The sequence below is a fragment of the Lemur catta genome, chromosome 2 (genome assembly GCF_020740605.2).
Source record: "Lemur catta isolate mLemCat1 chromosome 2, mLemCat1.pri, whole genome shotgun sequence".
Taxonomy (NCBI): domain Eukaryota; kingdom Metazoa; phylum Chordata; class Mammalia; order Primates; family Lemuridae; genus Lemur; species Lemur catta.
The window spans coordinates 33,452,906-33,471,601 of NC_059129.1; the positions used below are offsets into that span (position 1 = coordinate 33,452,906).

General features: G+C 39.2%; 1 protein-coding gene across 1 annotated transcript in view; it reads right to left on the reverse strand.

The window, feature by feature from the left end:
* LOC123632647 (S-adenosyl-L-methionine-dependent tRNA 4-demethylwyosine synthase TYW1) overlaps nt 1-18,696 on the reverse strand; it is a 193,025-nt gene that overhangs the window by 168,398 nt on the left and 5,931 nt on the right. Inside the window, exons 4-6 of the mRNA XM_045543184.1 lie at nt 10,812-10,913; nt 8,169-8,363; nt 5,857-6,147 (exon numbers count right to left, since the gene is read on the reverse strand). Coding sequence (XP_045399140.1) covers nt 5,857-6,147; nt 8,169-8,363; nt 10,812-10,913 — 588 coding nt within the window. The remainder of the gene's footprint in view (nt 1-5,856; nt 6,148-8,168; nt 8,364-10,811; nt 10,914-18,696) is intronic.

Genomic DNA, 18,696 nt, shown 5'->3' on the forward strand with positions numbered 1-18,696 from the left:
GCATTAAAGGCCTACATCAAAGAATGTAGAAAGACCACAAATTAGCAATCTAACATCACACTTCTAGAAACTGGAAAAACATGAACAAACTAAACCCAAAGTTAGCAGAAGAAAAGAAAAAACAAAGAACAGAGCAGAACTAAATGAAATAGAGTCCAAAAAATATATATATAAAGGATCAACAAAATGGAAACTTAGTTCTTTGCAAAGATAAACAAAATTGATAAACCAGCCAGGCATGGTAACTCATGCCTGTTATCCTAGCACTTTAGGAGGCCAAGATGGGAAGATCACTTCAGGCCAGGAGTTTAAGACCAGCCTGAGCAAGAACCAGACCCTGTCTCTACAAAAAATAGAAAAATTAGTAGGGCATGGTGGTGCATGCCTGTAGTCCCAGCTACTTGGGAAGCTGAGGCAGGAGGATTCCTCGAGCCAAGGAGTTTGAGGTTGAGTGAGCTATGATGATGCCACTGCACTCTAGCCTGGAAGACAAAGCAAGACCCCGTTTCCAAAAAAAAAAAAAAATGATAAACCACTAGGTAGACTAACCAAGAAGACAGATGATCCACATAAACCCAATCACAAATGAAAAAGGAGACATTACAACTAATATCACAGAAATACAAAAGAGCATCAGAGACTATTATGAGCAACTACACACTCACAAACTAGAAAACCTAAAGGAAATGGGTAAATTCCTGAAAACATAAAACCTCCCGAGATTGAACCAGAAAGAAACAGAACTCCTGAATAGACCAATAATGAGTAGCAAGATTGATTCAATAATAAAAACCATCCCAACAAAAAAAGCCCAGGAACAGATGAATTCACACCCAAATTCTACCCGGTACCCAAAATACAGAGAAGAACTGGTGCCAATCCTACTGAAATTGTTCCAAAAGATAGAGAAAAAGGGAATTCTCCTTTACTCACTCTACAATGCCAGTATCACCCTGATACCAAAGCCAAGAAAGGATGCAACAAAAAAGAAAACTACAGACCAATACCTCTGATGAACACAGACACAAAAATCTTCATCAAAATATGAGCAAACAGAATCCAACAGCACATCAAATGGATAATTCACCATGATCAAGTGGGTTTCATCCCAAGGATGCAAAAATGGTTCAACATATGCAAGTCAATAAATGTGATTCACCATGTAAACAGAATTAAAAGAAAAACCATATGATCATCTCAATAGATGCAAAAAAAAGCATTCGATAAAATCCAGCATGCCTTCATGCATGATAAAAACACTTAACAAACTCAGCATAGAAGGAACATACCTCAAGATAATTAAAGCCATCTATAACAAATCCACAGTCAACATCACACTGAACGGTGAAAAGCAGAAAGCATTCCCCCCAAGAATTAAAACAAAACAAGCACACCCACTTTTACCACTTCTGTTCAAGACCATACTGAAAGTCCTAGCCAGAGCAATCAAACAAGAGAAAGAAATAAAAGGCATCCAAATTAGAAAGGAGGAAGTCAAACTATCTCTGCTGATGATAATAATCTTATACCTAGAAAACCCCAAGGACTCTTCCAAAAGACTCTTAGATTTGATAAATGAATTCAGCAAAGTCTCAGATTATAAAATAAACATATAAAAATCAATAGCATTTCTATATACCAACAATGACCCAGCTGAGAACTCAATCCCATTTATAATAGCTACAAAAATAAATAAATAAATAAAATACCTAGGAATAAATTTAACCAAGGAGGTGAAAGATCTCTACAAGGAGAACTATAAATCACTAATGAAGAAATAATAGATTATACAAATGGAAAAATGTTCCATGCTCATGTACTGGAAGAATCAATATCATTAAAACAACCATACTGCCCAAAGCAATCTACAGATTCAATGGAATTCCTATCAAAATACCAACATCATTTTTTTACAGAAATATAAAAAGCAATTCTAAAATTCATATGGAACCAAAAAGCCCAAATAGCCAAAGCAATCCTAAGCAAAAAGAACAAATCTGGAGACATCACAAAACCTAATCTCAAATGATACTACAAAGGCTATAGTAACCAAAACTGCATGGTACTGGCATAAAAGTAGACACACAGATCAATGGAACAGAATAGAGAACCCAGAAATAAAACCATCTACCTACAATTAACTGATCTTTAACAAAGCAGACAAAAACCGTCACTGGTAAAAGGACACACTACTCAATATGTGGGCCTGGGAAAACTGGATAGCCACATGTAGAAGAATGAAAGTGGATCCCTATCTCTCACGATATACAAAAATTAACTCAATATGAATTGAAGACTTAACAGTAAGACTTGAAACCATAAAAATCCTAGAAGAAAACATAAGAAAAACTCTATAGACATTGGCCTAGGCAATGAATTTAGTCAAGACCCCAAAAGCAAATGCAACAAAAACAAAAATAGATAAATGGGATTTAATTAAACTAAAAAGCTTCTGCATAGCCAAAGAAATATTCAACAAATTATATAGACAACATACAGAATGGGAGAAAATATTCGCAAACTATGTATCTGACAAAGGACTAACATCCAGAATCTACAAGGAGCTCAAACAACTCAGCAAGAAAAAAACAAATAACCCCCTTAAAAAGTAGGCAAATGACAGGATCAGGCATTTTTCAAAAGAAGTTATACAAACGGCCAAAAAACGTTATGAAAAAAATACTCAACATCACTAATCATCAGAGAAATACAAATTAAAACCATAGTGAAATACCATCTTACTCCATACTCCAATTAAAATGGCCATTATTAAAAAGTCAAAAAACAACAGATGTTGGCATGAATGCAGTGAAAAGGGAATACTTATACACTGTTGGAGGGAATGTAAATTAGTACAACCTCTATGGAGATTAGTATGGAGATTACTCAATGAACTAGAAGTAGATCTACCATTTGATCCTGTAATCCCACTACTGGGTATCTACCCAAAGGAAAAGAAATTATTATATCAAAAAGATACCTATACCCATATGCTTATCACAGCATAATTCACAATTGCAAGGATATGGAATCAACCTAAGTGCCCATTAACCAATGAGTGGATAAACAAAATGAGTGTGTGTGTGCGTATAATGGAATACTATTCAGTGATAAGAAAGAATGAAATAATGTCTTTTGTAGCAACTTGGGTGGAACTGGGGGCCATTATCCTAAGTGAAAAAACTCAGAAACAAAAAAAAATGCCACTGTCACATATTCTCACTTGTAAGAACACTATGGCTGTCACTATGGCTAAGCAAGGGCACACAAAGTGGCATAATATACACTGGAGAGTCAAAATGGGTAGGGTGGGGGGTGTTAAATTACCTACGGGGTACAATGTATGCTATTCAGGTGATGGGTACACTAAAAGCCCAGATTTCACCACTATGATATATACCCATATAATGGAATTCAACTCATACCCCCTAAATTTATTAAAATTTTTTTTAAAAGAAAAAAAAATTAACTCGAAATGGATCAATAACCTAAATATAAGAGCTAAAACTATAAAAGTCTTTGAAGAAAACATAGGGGTAAATGTCCCTTACCTTGGATTTGGCAGTGGATTCATGTATATAACCCCAAAAGCATGAGCAATAAAATATAAAGATAAACTGGGTTTCATAGAAATTGAGAGCTTTTGTATTATACATCAAAGGACATGATCAAAAAAATGAAAAGAAAACATTTGTAAATGATCTGATAAGGGTTGCTATCCAGAATATAAAAAAGAACTCTTACCACTCCACAACAAAGACACGAACAACCAGCTTCAGGATGGGGACTGGTCACGGAAAACCAAGCATGCTTAGAGGACCGGGACTTTCAGCCGCACCTCCCAGCCTCCAGGGAGGGGAGAAGGGCTGAAGAATGAGTTGATCACCAATGGCTGATAATTTAATCAATCATGCTTGCTTAATGAGGCTTCCATAAAAACCCTAAAAGACTGGATTCAGGAAACTTCCAGATAACCAAACACGTGGAGGTTCCCAGGTGATGTGCCCAGAGAGAGCACAGAAACTCCACATCCCTTCCCCTACACCTTGCCCTATTCATCTCCTTATCTGTCCATTGGTAGCCTTTGTAATATCCTTTATAATAAACTGGTAAGCTTAAGTAAGTGTTTCCCCAAATTCTATGAGCAAATTAATTAAACCTGAGGAAGGGGTTGGGGGAACCCCAATTTATAGCCAGTCAGTCAGAAGCACACGTAACACAACCTGGGGCTTGCAACTGGCATCTGAAGTGCAGGGAAAAGGAACAGATTTGAGGACTGAGCCCTCAACCTGTAGGATCTGATTCTAGGTAGGGTCAGAATTAAACTGAATTAGAAGACACCCAGCTGGTGTCTGCTGCAGAACTGACTGCTTGCTTGCTGGTGGGGAGAAATGCCCACACACCTGGTGTCAGAAGTACGCTGGAAAGTATAGCACAAGAACCTGAGTTTGTTTTTTTCTACAGTAAACCAAAAGGGCCGGGAAAAAGAACAGAAAAATGGATAAACAGCTGAAAAGATGTGAAATTTTATGTTTGTTTATACACAGGTGATTCCAAAGAATGTATATATTCATGGGAACAGCCTAGTAGAGAGAGAGAAGTGATAAATGAAGGAACCCAGCCCTTGATTCCACAGCATGGATGGACAGCAGTCTTTGACAGGCACCAGATACTTGGTCTTCTGAGCCATGAAAGATGGTGGAGATTTGTAGACGGGCTGGGGAGACTGTGAGTGAGTTCCCCTCTGATGGCTTCAGATGAGAGCTGGAGGAAGGAGTGTAGATAAAGAGGGTATGAAACAGTTATCTTGGAGAGTGAAAAGGGGAACTGACAAGGGAATGCTGTGAGACTGGTGGGCAGTACCGAGTGCACACCTGAGCCTGTGGTCTGCGAGGAAGGCAGATAGTAGGTGTCAACCTGGCTTGGGGCTTGGCCAGTCAGGTTGGAAGAGCAAGTAAGAGGCGAGGCAATTGAAGTTGTTTATAAAAGAGTGAGTATAAAAATCTAAACTAAGTCTAAGGAGGGAAGTGAAGTTAGCAGTTTCCCCTGTTCAATGAAAAAGGTATAGGATCAAATGAAATCAAAAGAATTTTAAAGTAGGGGCTTCAGAGTGAGATCGGAGTATGGGTCATAGGAATGTGAATTTCAGATGTGAGTGTGCAAGAGAGACCAAGGTCAGTGAAGAAAACAGTTGTAGGTATGAAAGCCAGGAAACTGGCAGGCCAGGGTGTTGGTTAGATCACCTACATGGATGTCTTAGCCACAAAGAATAATGATAGGAACAAGGGTGGCAAGAAAAACAATGAGTCAGAATTTCAAGTTGTTCCTAAATTGCCCAAGTGACCAGGCGGCCAAAAGATAACAGCTATGAAGATGATAGCAGTGATCTGGACTGAAGACATGAGCTTCAAAGAGACCAGGGTATTTAGAGGAAGAAAGAGAATTGTTTAGAATGTGAAAAAAGAAAGAATGAATCTAGGATGACTTGCAGCCTTCAGTTTGAGTGACTAATGGAGTCACTTAGGTCAGGAGGAACGTGTTCTGGGGATAATAAGATGTTATAAGCTCAGTCTGAGACATATTTAACTTCTCTGAGCCTCTGTTTATTAACCTGAAAATACAGTAAAAATCTACCTGATCCTAACAATGCAAAGATTCAAGAAGGGATCTAGGAAAGTGTCTAGCACGATGTGGCTTAACTCCTAAGACTACATCCTCTGAAACACCAACTGCTACATGAGTTTCAGATCTTCCTGCTGACCAAAGCCAATGAGATGGTTTCCTGGGGCAGAGGTGAAGTTCAGTGTCTCTGAACAGAGGAGGAAGCAGTGAGAAATGAACACACAGGCCACATACCTCAGTGTCCCTGGGATGCAATTCATCTGGAGTGTGGGGCCTTGGCTCCGTTTCCTCCGAGCCATGCTGATTAGATTCGCATTTGCCTTTTTTGCAGTTGCCACCACAGGATTTTTTTTTCTCTCCTTTACAGAGGGCCTGCAGCTGGTAGATGAACTTGGTCTTCCACACTCTGAAATCAGCTTCAATGCTGCCATGTTTGCTCCTGCCCACGTCACAGTCACCCTCCCCTCGAGTCATTACGCGATGAGCACCGAGCATCCAGAGCCACTTATCGACATTTTTGCCAACCTGCAAAAAAAAGAGACAGATGAGCTAAAAACACAATCCTTTAAACTGGAGGTTTTTAGACTGCTCTTTAGGCCCTCTGTAAAGAAGAGAAAAAAAAAAAATCCCGTGGTGGCAACTGCAAAAAAGGCAAATGCGAATCTAATCAGCATGGCTCGGAGGAAACGGAGCCAAGGCCCCACACTCCAGATGAACTGCATCCCAGGGACACTGAGGTATCCCTGGCCCAAAGTTCTTCCAGGGCCTCTGGTCACAGGCTGCTGCTGAAGAAGAGGGAACTGCTCAGCAAAAGGGACTTCAAGAGGCCTCAAGCTCCAGCTTCAACACAGAAGGGCCACGTCTTATATATTCTGATTTTTGACATAAGTTTTTTTAACAAAGGGACAACGAAACCCTTTTATTAAACAAAAGTTTAATAATAACTAAGAAAGAATTTGAAAACTACTACTCTAAATCAGGGTCATAACAAATATGCATTAACAAAACAAATTAGTTCCAAAAATCTAACAAAGCCTAGGGGGCCAAAGCCCATTTAGTAATAAAGCGCAAATGTAATCAATTTGGCAAGGCTCATGATTACATAAACTCAAAAATTTATTTCATTCAGCAATTAAGCTGAGGCACAGGGGTTATCAAGAAACACAGTTACGAGATTAAAAACTTAATAGGCTTCCTGAGTGTCAAGGCATTAAACAAAATATTTACATATTTTAATTTTCCCATTCTTAGTTGAATTCCTTTGAAAATATGTGGGAATATCTACATTGTGACATAATAAGTGAATAAAAATAAGTTTAAAGAGGCCAGGCATGGTGGCTCACGCCTGTAATCCTAGCACTCTGGGAGGCTGAGGCGGGAAGATCAATTGAGCTCAGGAGTTCGAGACCAGCCTGAGCAAGAGCAAGACCCCGTCTCTACTAAAAGTAAGAAAATTAGCCAGGCGTGGTGGCACTCGCCTGTAGTCCCAGCTCCTCGGGAGGCTGAGGCAGGAAGATCACTTTAGCCCAGGAGATGGAGGTTGCACTGAGCTATGATGACACCACTGCACCCTAGCCAAGGCCTAAAGAGCAAGATTCTGTCCCAAAAAAAATAAAAATAAAAAAATAAGTTTAAAGAAAGCTCCTCACATCCATCACTCACCCTCTACCACAGACAGGCAAGCCAGACGGGGCCCATCTCTGGGGAGAGGTACACATACAAACCACTGAGAAACTGGGAGCCTCTGTGGTTTTATTTTTATTTTTTTTTTTTTTTTGAGACAGAGTCTCACTCTGTTGCCTGGGCTAGAGTGCTGTGGCATCAGCCTAGCTCACTGCAACCTCAAACTCCTGGGTTCAAGCAATCCTTCTGCCTCAGCCTCCCTAGTAGCTGGAACTACAGGCATGCGCCACCATGCCCGGCTAATTTTTTCTGCATATTTTTAGTTGGCCAGATAATTTCTTTCTATTTTTAGTAGAGACGGGGTCTCACTTTTGCTCAGGCTGGTCTTGAACTCCTGAGCTCAAACGATCCGCCCGCCTCAGCCTCCCACAGTGCTAGTATTACAGGTGTGAGCCACCGCGCCCAGCCTATAGTTTTATTTTTTAAAGTGTTGAGAACAGGATGCAAAAGAAAAGGGGCCAGATTAATTTCATTTAGAAAAAAGGCCTAGGCACAAAGGGCTGTGAGTGTTTTTCCCTCTATTTTCCTTTAAAAATTAATGATTTAAAGAAAATGAGTTCACCTGTATTAAGAGGTTGAGCAATAAACATTCAACAACAGGACAGGCAGTTGCAAAAGTCCAAAGACCCAGTGATCTTCCATCTACAAGGTCCTGCTTGGGGACTGTGAATCCAGGCCACTAAGACACTAGACAGTATGAGGCACATTCATTCCTTTTATTCAACAAAAATTTACTGAGAACCTACTATATGCCAAGTTTGAATATAAATGTGTAGCAATTTCCAGCTGTAAAGAATAACACAATTCTTATGTATGTTTTTAAATAAAGAAGAATGTATCCCTATAATTCAACATATACCCACCTTGTTGAAGTAGCTTGCATAGGCAGAATTTCCCAGGCCAAACACGGCGTATCTCATACCCTTCAGATAAGTTTTGCCAAATCGAAAATCCCTGGATGCTTCCTCTAACCATTTGCAGAACCACTCAGCACTCTCAGTTGGTCGGCCATCAGTATATGTAGCAACCAGGAAGATGCAGACATTTTTACTAGTAACCTAACCAAAAAAGTAATGGTTTCAGAAGAATATTTAAAATATAAATGATCTCAGTGAAGCAAATTCTTTCTTGAAATGCAGGCATTCATGTCATACTAATCTCTAAGGACAATAGGAGCTTCCATGAACTACTCTTTTCAAAAGTAAAAGAAAACACAGCAAGGACACCTTGCACGGGGGAGAAAACCCAGTCCCTTGCTTCTGCCCAGTATACCCTCTGGCAGCCCTCACCGTATACTCCATTCCATTCTCTGGACTATAAATTCCTATGATCTCTGATTTGACATATTGGAAACAAAATCCAAATTAGCCAAGAAAAAAATACAGAAAGATCTCTAAAAACTTACCTGCAAAATTAAAGCAATAAAATTTTTAAACATAATGTAACTTAACACTTGGCACCATCATCTACAAAGGGAAACAAAATATAGACTGAGTATTCCTTACCCAAAATGTTTGGGACACTGTTCCGGACTTCAGACTTTTTCAAATTCTGGAATATTTGCATATATGTAACGAGCTATTGTGGGGATGGGACCAAAATCTAAACACGAAATTCATTTATGTTTTATATATACCTTATACATATAGTCTGAAGATAATTTTATAAATTATAAACAATATTTTTAATAATTTTGTGCATGAAACGAAGTTCTGACTATGTATTGACTGTGACCCATCACATCAGGTGACGTGTGGAATTTTCCACTCGTGGCATCATGTCTTATGTTTCAGACTTTGGAGCATTTCAGAGTTCGAATTTTTGGATTAGGGATACTCAACATCCTCAGTCCTGCTAGCCTAGTATTTCATCTGCTTGAACATCCTCAGTCCTACTAGCCTAGTATTTCATCTGCTTGAATGTATCTTAACAGCCCCAAGTCATGAGCAAGTTATAAGTAATCTCTTACTTATAATTATCAAAGTTTGTTAATAATTTTTCACAAATAACTTACAGCAGATTCAAGCTCACTCATCTGCACTCCAACATGTTTTCACAGGAGACCAAGAATTGGACAGAGTTACAGCTAGGAATTTTTCCACTAAAAAGGGGCTGGAAAACTACAGCCCACAAGCCAAATCTGGCCTGCTGCCTGTTTGTTTTAAATAAAATTTTATTGGAATGCAGCCACATCTGTTCATTTACATGTTGTTTATGGCTGTTTTGTGCCTCAATGGTAGAACTGAGTAGCTGCATGGCCCACAAAGCTGAAGATACTTAAAACTTGGCCATTCAATAAAAATTTGTCAACCCCTGCCCCCTGCTCTAATTGTTTCTACAATTTTAGCTGCATCAGACTCACCTGTAGCAAGGTTAAAACAAAGCCCTATACTCAGAGTTTGATTCAGTGGGGCTGGCTGGTCTAAGACTTGAAAATCTTTATTTTTTTTTTAAGAGAAGGGGATCTCACTGTGTTGCCCAGGCTAGAGTGCAGTGGCACAATCATAGCTCACTGCATCCTTGAATTCCTGGGTTCAAGCGCTATTCCTGCCTCAGCCTCCTGAGTAGCTGGGGCTACAGGCATGCACTACCACATCCAGGTAATTGTTTTTCTTTTTTTTCTGTTTTTTTTAAGAGATAAGGTCTCACTATGTTGCCCAGCCTTGTTTCCAACTGCTGGGCTCAAGCAATCCTCTTGCCTCAGCCTCTCAAGTTGCTGGGATTACAGCCACGAGCCACTGTACATAGCAGAAATCTTCATTTCTAACAAGTTTGCTGGAGATGCTGACACTGCTGGTTTAGGGACCTGGGCATGACTGGAGGTGGGAAGGGGCATTGGTCAGGTGAGGAAATTAAACCCTCAGAGATATTAAGTGATGCATTGAGGTTGAACAGCTAATAAGAGATTTCTACAACTCCAAACCCATATGCTTTCTGCTCCTGACCTTTTGGTCAGATTACCCATGATCCACAGGCGTAGCACTCTGCCATCAATAACAATCCTCCCCTGATTGTGGGATTCAAAGTAGGGGAAAGGAGGGAACTTCAAATGACACTAGCTTACCCACCCCCACCCCTGACCCAGGAGAATCTAACACATGAGAGGAACAGGCCCCATGCCACATCAGAATCAGTGTACTACACTGCACACTACATTCAACACTCCTGATTCACATTGAAAACTCAACCAACTGAAATCCCTTAGCATGAAAATTAAATTTATTCTGAGGACTCTATGTAGCCCAGAAGACAGGAGGTCAATTAACTATGAGAGTTAAGGGGGCATGGTTGTACAAGCCTGTAGTTCCAGCTACTCGGGAAGTCAAGGCAGGAGGATTGCTTGAGCCCAGGAGTTTGAGGTTGCTGTGAGCTACGATGACAAGGCTGCACTCTAGCCCAGGCAACAGAGTGAGACCCTGCCTCAGGGAAAAAAAGTTTAAAAAAAGATTAAATAAATAAATAAATGTGACAGTTGACACTGAAGAAAAAATAAGACAATTACCAACCTCTTCTACCAGAAGATCATCTGGATCATATTCTTTCAGATTAATAATTGCCACAGGCAGATCTAAGGAGGTAACTGCTTCAGCAAGAATCGTTGCAAATCCCTAATAGGAAAAAAAAAATCAAATAAAGTCTTCAATAAACCAAATAAGCAAAATACAGACCTCACTTACCCCTATAGGCAAGAGAATATGGCATTCCTCCTGAAAAATGTTTCCATTGACTAATATTTATCATCATAAACACAAATACTATTCTCTTGTCTACCGTTTTCTCAAGCACCATGATAGAGATCAATTATTCAGTCGTGTTGTTCTCATTCTATAAGGGTATAAATAGGACAAAATTGGCATTTTAACAATCCAGCTGCTTCACCACACTAGAATAAACATATAGAAGTACAAAAAGAAATAATGAAAAATGAAGAGAATGGAAAATATAAACAAGAACAGGTTGACAGATAGGAGAAAGCCCTAGGGAAGAATTCATATGCCTGACAGAACCCCAGAGAGGCTCTGGGCTGAGTCAGCCACCACAACAAAAGATGAAAGGGAATCCTGGGGCAGAAAAGAGCCAATTAGCTGAGAATTTGTATATAGGACAAATGCACACAGAAGGTCACAGAGCCTAAGCAACATTTACCGTTTACCCCCAAGCAAAACACCTGCCAGCTCTTCTCCAAACAAATAAACCAAATTTTGGGGGAAGCTAAAACTTCTAGCCAGATGTTGGTACCCCAGGTAAACACCCTCCTCTTTTTTGCTTGGCAGTCTTAATACTTGACTCCCTACCTACAAGGGCTATTAGCTGAAGCTAATTCATTTATAGGGCATCTACCATGCCAGTCTCAGTTTTGGGCAACACAGTAGGCCCTGCTTAACTGAAGTTTTACTTTCCAAGGTTGCAAGTACCCGTGGACCCACCATCCAAAAATATCAAATGGAAAATTCCAGAAATAAACAATTCAAAAGTTTTAAAATGCATGCCATTCTGAGTAGCATTTATGAAATCTCTCACGGTCCCACTCCGTCCTGCCCAGGATGTAAATCAGCCCTTTGTCCAGCATCTCCATGCAGTAGACACCACCAGCCCATTAGTCCCTTAGTAGCCATCTCAGTTATCAAATCGAAAAAACACAGCATGCTTAGGGATCAGTACTATCCCTGGTTTCAGGCATCCACTGGGGGTCTTAGAACATATCCCCTGCAGATAAGGGGAGACTACCGTATTACACAACACTGAACAAGACAGGGCTCCTGCCCTCAAGGAGCTTATGGAGAGAGAATAAACACAGAAATGGGAAAAAGTATTTCAGATGGTGATTGGTGCTATGGAGGAAAACAAATCAGCATCAGGGAAAGAGTGCAGGATTGGAGGTGAGGAGAGTTGTTACTTTACATAGAAAAGGTCAGGACACTGAAAAATAAATATATGGTCTTTGTCCCCAGCAAAAAGCTCCTAAAACCTTTGAAATTTACTGTCTTTTGTAGGCTAATGAGATGACTCACTGGGGAGGGACCTCAGGTAGCTTCAGGACAGGGGCTGGTCATAAGAAAAACCAACCAACCAGAGGTTAACCTCAGCACCTCCCACTCCCCATCCCCAACCACTGGGGAGAGAACAGGGCAGGAGATTGAGCTTAATCACCAATGGCCAGTGATTTAATCAATCATGCCTACGTGATGAGACCCCCAAGAAAAATCCCTAAAGGACAGAGGCTTCTGGGTTGGTGAACACCCTGAAGTGCAGGTAAGGAAGCAAGCCCAGAGGAAGTACATCCCTATCTCTCCTCACCTTGCTCTATTCAGCTCTTCCATTTGGCTATTCCTGAGTTGTATCGTTTATATCTGGTAAGCATAAGTCAAGCTATTTCCCGAGTTCTATGAGTTGTTCTAACAAACCTGAGGAGGTTGTGGGAAACTCCAAATTTATAGCTGAGACTTGCGACTGGTGTCTAAAGTGGGGACAGTCTTGTGGACTAAGCCATTAACCCCGTGAAGTCTGATGATAACTCCCAATAGTTAGCGTCAAAATTGGCATGGAGGGGTCAGGCGCAGTGACTCACTCCTGTAATCCCAGCAGTTTGGGGAGGCCAAGGCAGGAGGATCGCTTGAGTTCAGGAGTTCAAGACCAGCCTGGGTAACAAAGAGAGACCCTGTCTCTACAAAAAATAAAGAAATTAGTCGAGTATGGTGGTGCACACCTGTAGTCCTAGCTACCCAGGAGGCTGAGCCAGTGGAATCGCTTGAGCCCAAGAGTTTGAGGTTGCAGTGAGCTATGATCACGCCAGCACACACAAACTGGGGCAACAGACCAAGACTGTGTTTCAAAAAAAAAATTGGTATGGATAAAGGACATGTATTTGGGGTCAGAAAAACACTGCAGTACTGCAGTAGCCCTCAAAGATAAATTAAGATTTGAGCCAAACCTGAAGGAAGTGAGAGAGCGAGCCATGAAGTTATCCCAGGCAGAGGGAACATTTAAGTGCAAAGGCCCAAAACAGGGAGCACCCTTGGCAAGAAGGTTACCAGGACTGGAAAAGAGAGGACCAAGGAGCTGAGGTTAAGAGCATTAACAGAGAGCCACATGTATTGGACCTCCGGGCCATTATAAAGAGTTTGGCATTTGCAAAGTAAATGAGGGAGTCATTGTAGGGTTTTCTTGGTTTGTTTTTGTTATTTTGAGACAAGGTCTAGCCCTGTCACCCAGCTAGAGTGCAGTGACACAATGATAGCTCACTGCAGCCTCAGATCCCTGGGCTCAAACGATCATTCTGTCTCAGCCTCCCGAGTAGCTGGGACTACAGAAGGGGGTCTTGCTTTGTTGCCCAGGCTGGTCTCGAACTCCTGGCCTCAAGTAATCCTTTCACCTCAGCCACCAGAAGTGCTGAGATTACAGGTGTGAGCCACCACAGCCAGTTTAAGCAGAGGGGTAATACGATTCCTCTGAAGTTTTCACAAAGTCACTGAGGTTGCTGAGTTGAGTGCATAATGGAGTTGGGGGAGGGCTGAGCAGCACTAACGCAAGGAGACCAGTGGTAAGATGACTACCGTAATCCGGACAAAATGTCATGGCAGTGTGAAAGTTGTCAGAGTCAAAATGGAATCACTAATATGAAGAAAAACATGACAAACAGAGCCAGGAAAGGATAGGAAGAGAAGATTCTCACCATCGCAACCTTACACAAAGAATACTTCCGCAAAGACATCTGCCCAGCAACTGCCTGTCCAACTTGGAACTAGCATCACCCTAGTTATTGATCTTTACAGCCAAGCATAATTATTTCAAAACAACTATGTAATCCTCCTCATTTTTTCCTTTAAAAACTTTTCCTCTGTGAATATGCAAACAGTTCTCTATGGCATATATATTCCCACTGCAATGCTCTCTTCCCAAATGAACATCATTTTCTTTCTCTAACAGAGAATAATATTCATTTGGGAAGAGAGCATTGTGATCTGTTTGTTATTTAGGTTGACATATACAAGTGTCAGAAATGGGACCTAAAAAAGATCCCCATCAAAAGGAATTGGCGATTCTTGGAACCAGTGGACAGTATTCACTTGAGCATTCTGAGCTTCCCACTTCTACAGTTCACCTTTTTTGCCTTCTCTCTGACTCTTCTCTCGGGCTAAGCCTCCTTCCTTTTGGTAGAGGCTTTTATGTTATGTGGCATCTGATTTGGATAAGGCCACATTAATAAAGGGCCATACATCCCTGCTGGGACGATAAAAGACTTCTTATCTTTTTGGTAAGTCCTTCTGGTACAAAGACAAGTGTCTTTCTGGATTGAGCAGCCTTGTTTCTACGGAATTTACATTCTGTCTGTGAGGCATGTCTTCTGGTGAATTTACTTTCAGTCTAATCTGCATGTCTAGTTCCATATTTTTTTGATCTGCACACCTAGATTAAAATTTTTGTGAACACTCTTATCTTGGTTTCTTTTCATTTGGTTTGACTCTTTTACCTTGCTTATTTCTGAAAATCTCCAAAGAACAAAAATAAACATTCTGGATGTGGACACAGGATGGCTAATTAAAAGCCACTATGGAGGTTGCCAACATCTAAAACCCTAGTCTTAGATTTTCTTTGCTCTTGGGAAATTAATGAAAACCAGAATGGGATTCTCAAACACTAAAGTATGCCAGGTTTTCTGGGACTGCAGTCGGCTACATATTATGGCCTATTCTTGTGCACATTTTTAAACTCATAGGCATACTACAAAAAGGAAAATTCAGAGCTCAAATGATCATCTTTGAAACCTACAACTATAGAGATAACATGTAGAGTCGTCTAAGTTCTCTATCCCTATTTTTTTTTTCCTGCCTACAGTGAATCTGCTGACTTTTCTATTGGTGCTGAGATAAAACTCACTGATTATGGCATTCCAGCCAAGATATTAAAAAAAGAGGAAGTCATCTTAAAGGGCTTTCAAATCAATGGCTTTACAAATTACAACAGCTCCATGGTAACCAACAACCTGGACACTTTTTAGAAATATAAACTTAGGTTTGCCTAACAATTGTATACTGTGATAGAATGCTTAACTGAAAAATAATCTAAAAGAAAAACAACTAGATAAATGTTTATGTAAGTGTAGCCATATGAACAGGTGCCAATTTTGTTAGAAATATAATTTGGATCCAAATGTCTTTTATAAACTGGTGAAGTCTGTATTACTATCATCTGATTAAAATTCTAAAATGAAAACTCTAAGATCTTTGTGTTTGTACATTTGTTTAGATGTGTTTATGCATATGTACACATATATATATACATGGTAAAATCTGGCACAGTTGACCATAAATCTCTTAGGGATAAATGACATTCATATAAAATATGAGATATACAGTAATTAACCCACGTGTCTTTTAGTTCACGTGACTTAAGTAAGTCTGTAATAAATAACCTGGTTTTAAAATTATGGTAAAATAAAAATAGAAATGTCCTCAAAATTGTCAGCATACATTTTTGCCTGAGATTACTGATCGGTTTTATATTTGTCTCTACTAGATATTTTAATGTGTCAGGGTTTGGCTTGAAGGTTATAAAACTATAAACCCAGCATAAAACAGACTGATGTTTGTATAATTTTTTGAGAAATAAAACTAATTTAATGTTGTTGGTTTAATGAAAATAGCTGTATCTTCTGAGTTATCGGCAAAATACCCACATATTTACGTTTCTCAAGTAAACACCTGATATCCAACAGGCTATAAAAATGGTTAGTAGGAAAATAACTTGAAATGATGACCAGCTTTGTCTCAGTTCTAATAAGGAATCTAAGTAAACTGTTAAAAATGCATAAATTAAGTAAATGTAAATAACATAAACACTTATAAATGCACTTTTCATGTAATTTGAAATTTTAAAGCTATGTTAAGTTAAATAACAGATATTCATTAAATTTCTGGGTCATTTCCAATTAAGATTAAAAATTATGTTATAAAGGACAAATGTTTCTAACAATTATAAGATGACTCTCATCTATAAAATACTAGTATGTGACAGACAATTCAAGATCATGCTTCCTATGTTTCAATAAAATTTAAGGTTACTAAGAGTTAAAATTTTTAATATATAATTCTATATAAAGTATGCCAAAAATGTATTTTATAAGAAAAGCACAAAATGGTATTCTTTATTGAGAAAATGAGTAATTTTGTCTAATTTGGAGGTTATTTAAAGGTTTTTTTTTTTTGAGACAGAGTCTCACTCTGTTGCCCAGGCTAGAGTGCCGTGGCGTCAGCCTAGCTCACAGTAACCTCAAATTCCTGGGCTCAAGCGATCCTTCTGCCTCAGCCTCCCGAGTAGCTGGGACTACAGGCATGTGCCACCATGCCCAGCTAATTTTTTCTATATATATTTTTAGTTGGCCAGACAGGGTCTCGCTCTTACTCAGGCTGGTCTCGAACTCCTGACCTCGAGCAATCCACCCGCCTCGGCCTCCCAGAGTGCTAGGATTACAGGCGTGAGCCACCGCGCCCGGCCATTATTTAAAGGTTGTTTCAAAATATGAAATAAGATAGAAAGGAACCAGTAAGTAGAAGAGAGAGAGATGGGAAGAAAATTATGAATATGAAACTGAATTAATATTTGGTAAGGATAGTTAAAAAGAAAAGAGAATAATTTTGCATTAGAAAGAATCTTGTACGATGTATTTTTGTCCTAAAGTAAAATGACAGGTTATTTAAGAAAGAAGAAATATGGGACAAAGCAGAAAGTCCAAGCATGTGGTCAATGGTCTTCGTAAGCTGTAATAAGGTAAGTGAAAAGAAAATCTATGAAAGGAATTTTCATGGGATCACATTGGCTATAAGCAGAAGAAAATGATTTGTAAGTCTATCTAAAGATTGAGCTTTGATATTAAAAATATACTAATACAAACCCAAAAATTTTGGTTTTCTTAAACCAAACAAGGTTTTCTTGAAGTATTGAAGATTTGCTCTTAGTAAAATTGCAAAAGATTTTTAATTCTAAAATGTTTGTTTTTCAAACTTCTCAGATTTATATCTCAGAAGTTCAACTTTTACTGTACCTCACTGGGTGTGATTTACAAGCCAATCACCATTACCTTCTATTCCTTCTCCCCTTGAAAAGGTGTATCTTTTTGCTTGGCAGAGGTGGTAACTGTCTCCTTCAATCTTTTCTCCAACTCCTGTAACTTTTTTCCTCTGGTTCTAACTCATCCATTGTGTCCTGACACACTGAAATACTTATCTTGAAGGTCTAAAAAAGCAATGTTTTCCTCCAGCGTAACTTGATTCTATGCTCTTGGCTTTTCTTGACGTGTCTGAGGTGTTCCATGACACCAGAAAACTCTCCATGCTGTTACTCAGAGCCATCTACTCCTCTACTCAAGACACCAGTTTTCTTGTGTGCATTCCTTTATAATATAGCATATACTCAATAATCCTGGACACACTCTTGCTGTATTTGGTAAAGTATACTTTTATGAACAAAGAGAAAAGCATTTGCTTTTTTTCCCACTACTTGATTCCTCAAAAATTTGGAAAATATTTGTAAGTATTTTTATTTACATATATTCAGTAAAAATCTGCTCTCTCTCCAAAAGAATACAATTGGAAACATTGGTTATTATAACCAAGGTTCTGACAGAAATATCATCTTGAGGAATGTACACAAAATGCCTGACTTCAAGAGTTCCCAGCCTTACAGTGAGTAAAAATTGCCACTGCCTGGCAGGCCCAAGAACCTTAAGACTATAAGCAAAATCTAAAGTCTGCCTTGGTTTGGCTTCCTAGCCTCAAGAGGTTTTTAAATCTAAGATTCCTATGTGATCAATGTGAGAGAAAATGTTCTGTTTCTAAAGAAAAACTATAATATACCTATTAGACTGTAGCCCTGTGCATTGTTTTCAAGTTCTTATCTACCTATAGACTGGACTAGATCCTAAATTCTCCTGATTTCTTCCAATATTTGGCTACAACTCTCCAACTCAAAACAAAAGCTAAAGTCCTATAAGCTGAAACTAGACAAATTTTAAGGACCGAGCCTCACGTCTAATGTATGGGCCACACAAAAATTTCACCAAACCACCTGATGTCATGACCAGAGACATTCAAACTACAAAACAGAAGTTAATATTTTCACACTGTAGACAGCTTTTCCTGAGACGTTGGAACAAGACTCCATATCACAATGAGATTTTACTCCCCTTAACACTATCTTTTTCACTTGGCAGGATAGTAGTGTAATTAAAATTTCACAATCAATAGCTCCTTGATGATAACTTACAGAACCTAACCTAAAAAAATCCTTTAGTACATCCATTGGTTAAATAAGAAAATGTCTGTGCTATTGTTAATATACTATATGCTGCTGCACCTGAATAAATTCCTATGGGAAAGTTGAGACTCATATACA